The sequence below is a fragment of the Babylonia areolata genome, chromosome 21 (genome assembly GCF_041734735.1).
Source record: "Babylonia areolata isolate BAREFJ2019XMU chromosome 21, ASM4173473v1, whole genome shotgun sequence".
NCBI classification, from domain to species: Eukaryota; Metazoa; Mollusca; class Gastropoda; order Neogastropoda; family Buccinidae; genus Babylonia; species Babylonia areolata.
In genome coordinates, this window is record NC_134896.1 from 25,075,275 (window position 1) to 25,077,774 (window position 2,500).

Consider the following 2,500-nt stretch of genomic DNA (forward strand, 5'->3'; position numbering starts at 1 on the left):
GTCTCGACCTGTGGCATTTCTGCATTTTCGATATTCATTCCTCAAATTGCTCATTGCAATGAAGTTGAACAGTATCTGGTTTGTGTGAACACATTGAGTGAGTAAGTACGTCTGACCTTTGGAAACAGCAAGACAAAAAGCAGACCAGTCATAAAACACCATACTGGGAGCTGTCTTTAAATGTCAGAATACAACTGTGTACTTTCAGTGCAAGAAAATTGGATAGCAAAAAATACGAGGCTGGGAAAAAAGTAAGCGTCTCATACATCAAAACGCAGTTATGATTGCTTTCGGGTTTTTTATTTTCAAAATTCTTTTTAAGCAAGGTAAGTGTACAGGTGACGGGATAAAAGAAAATAGGTTAGAGTCGGTGTAGAAAATCACAAAAAGAAAAGCAGGATAAAACACAGAAGAAAAAACAACAACAACAACAAAAAAACAACAAAAACAACAACTTAGATTTCAATTCAGTTTTGGACAATATCAAAGACTCAGTGGTGCCAAACTGACACCCACGTGCGGTAACATACATACATCCACGGTTGATAACATGAATAATCATCCAACACGTTCATCACGCATAGTGACCTTTCTTGTTCAGAGAGTATGATCACTGGATGCGGATGGTTTTCAAGGAACCGTCTCCCAGGAAGCGATTGTCATGTGGCTGGTTTCCTTGGTACTATGATGGTGGGTTCTGACAACGGTGACAATGTTGATAACAAGGTGACTGTTTCCATCAGCGACAGAAAATCATCGACGTATTTTCAGGTACAATCCACGTCATCTGTGACGAGTGTATTGGTGTCGAATTTCAGATTGTTTTTTTTATTCATTATGAAAATGCTGCTGTGTTACTGTGTTGTTGATGTCACTGTAGCTTTTTGTTGTTGAGAAGGATCTTTTGATTTTATAGATTTTTTTGTGATCCCTATCTTTTGTTTTTCTTTCGTTATTTTTTCGTTTTAACCTAATTGCCTTTGTATTACACTACATAAAAGTTATTTCACATGGACATCGGACCCCATACCACCCCCGACCCCTCCCAGCAAACCTTTCCCCTCTAAGAACCCCCGAAAAAGAAAGTATCTTCTGCCCACTCCAAGGTCGGATGTCCACATCGTAATGGTTCGTTCACGTCAGCAGGAGCCACAGAGCCAGACCAGGGCCGATTAAAGAAAAGAAACAGAAAAAAAGCAAGAAAAAAAAAGCAACAAAACATCCCAGCTTCTCCTACTGCTGGTCCCGTCACACGTGCAGCATGGACTGGTTGTGCATGTGGTGGTGGTGGTGATGGTGGTGGGGATGGCTGAGGGGGGTGGGCGGCGGCGAGCAGATGTAGTGAGGAGGCAGCTGCTCGCTCTTGACGATGGGCATGCTGAGGTTCTGGCGCATGTCCTCCAGCATCTTGACGGAGCTCATCCCCTGGTGGGCGTGGGCGTGGGCATGGTGGGGGTGGGCGTGGTGCGACGACGGCGGTGGTGGCGGCGGTGCACCCGTGTGGGCAGCGTGGGCGGAGGGGTGGGTCTGGGTGTGGGAGGGGTGGCTGTGGTGGTGGTGGTGGGGGTGGTGGTGGTGGTAGTCGCGAGGGTTGGCGTAGTCGGCCGGGGTTGGGGTCATGAGGGTCTGGGCCATGCCTACGGCCGCGGCGGCCCCGCACATCCCGTGGGTCATCTGCTTGAGGGCGTCCTCGCTCAGCTCCCGGCAGAACTGCTCCCTGCGAGACACAAGGCGTCAAGTCTGATTTACTTCTTTATAACTAACTATGACTGGTCATTTCATTATTACTAACTATATGATCGGTATGGGCTGCAGACACAAGGCATCAAGTCTAATTGACTCTGGTTGTTTCTTTACAACCAACTGTGACTGGTTATTTCTTTATTGCTAACTATATGTTGGGTGTGGGCCTAGTCAGTTCAGACCTATGACTCTTGTTATTTCTTTATTACTAACTATATGTTGGGTGTGGGCCTAGTCAATTCAGACCTATGACTCTTGTTATTTCTTTGTTACTAACTATATGTTGGGTGTGGGCCTAGTCAGTTCAGACCTATGTTTCTATTTATTTCTTTATTACTAACTATATGTTGGTTGTGAGCCTAGTCAGTTGAGACACGAGTATAAAGAAACTGTCTTTACATAGAAGACACAGTTCTGAAACAAACAGCAGAATTCAGGCATCGAAACTGACTATGGTTATTGTTAATTAGTCCTTGGATAAAAGAAAAATAAAAAAACAAAAAATGTTTGTACGCTTAATACATAGATCTACAAGAAACACACGGTTGATCAGACATCAACATAGTATGCTCCACATCAGGAAAACGCCGTTCATTACCGACATATATGGAGTTAACCTGCTTCAGACATAAAAATGTCTTCAAAAGGAAGAAAAAGAAGAAGAAGACGAAGAAGAAGAAAGGAGGAGGAGGAGGAGGAGAAAACGATAAAAGCGAAGAAGACTAAGACGACTGAAGAGGAAGAAGAAGAAAACGAT

The 2,500-nt window shown here is 44.2% G+C and overlaps 1 protein-coding gene across 2 annotated transcripts in view; it reads right to left on the reverse strand.

Moving 5' to 3' along the window:
- The window catches only part of LOC143296437 (uncharacterized), an 86,653-nt gene that overhangs the window by 2,805 nt on the left and 81,348 nt on the right, over nt 1–2,500 (reverse strand). For both annotated transcript variants that reach the window (XM_076608366.1, XM_076608367.1), the window contains exon 3: nt 1–1,717. This exon is cut by the window's left edge and continues 2,805 nt beyond it. In XM_076608366.1, coding sequence (XP_076464481.1) covers nt 1,249–1,717 — 469 coding nt within the window. In that variant the 3' untranslated portion in view covers nt 1–1,248. The remainder of the gene's footprint in view (nt 1,718–2,500) is intronic.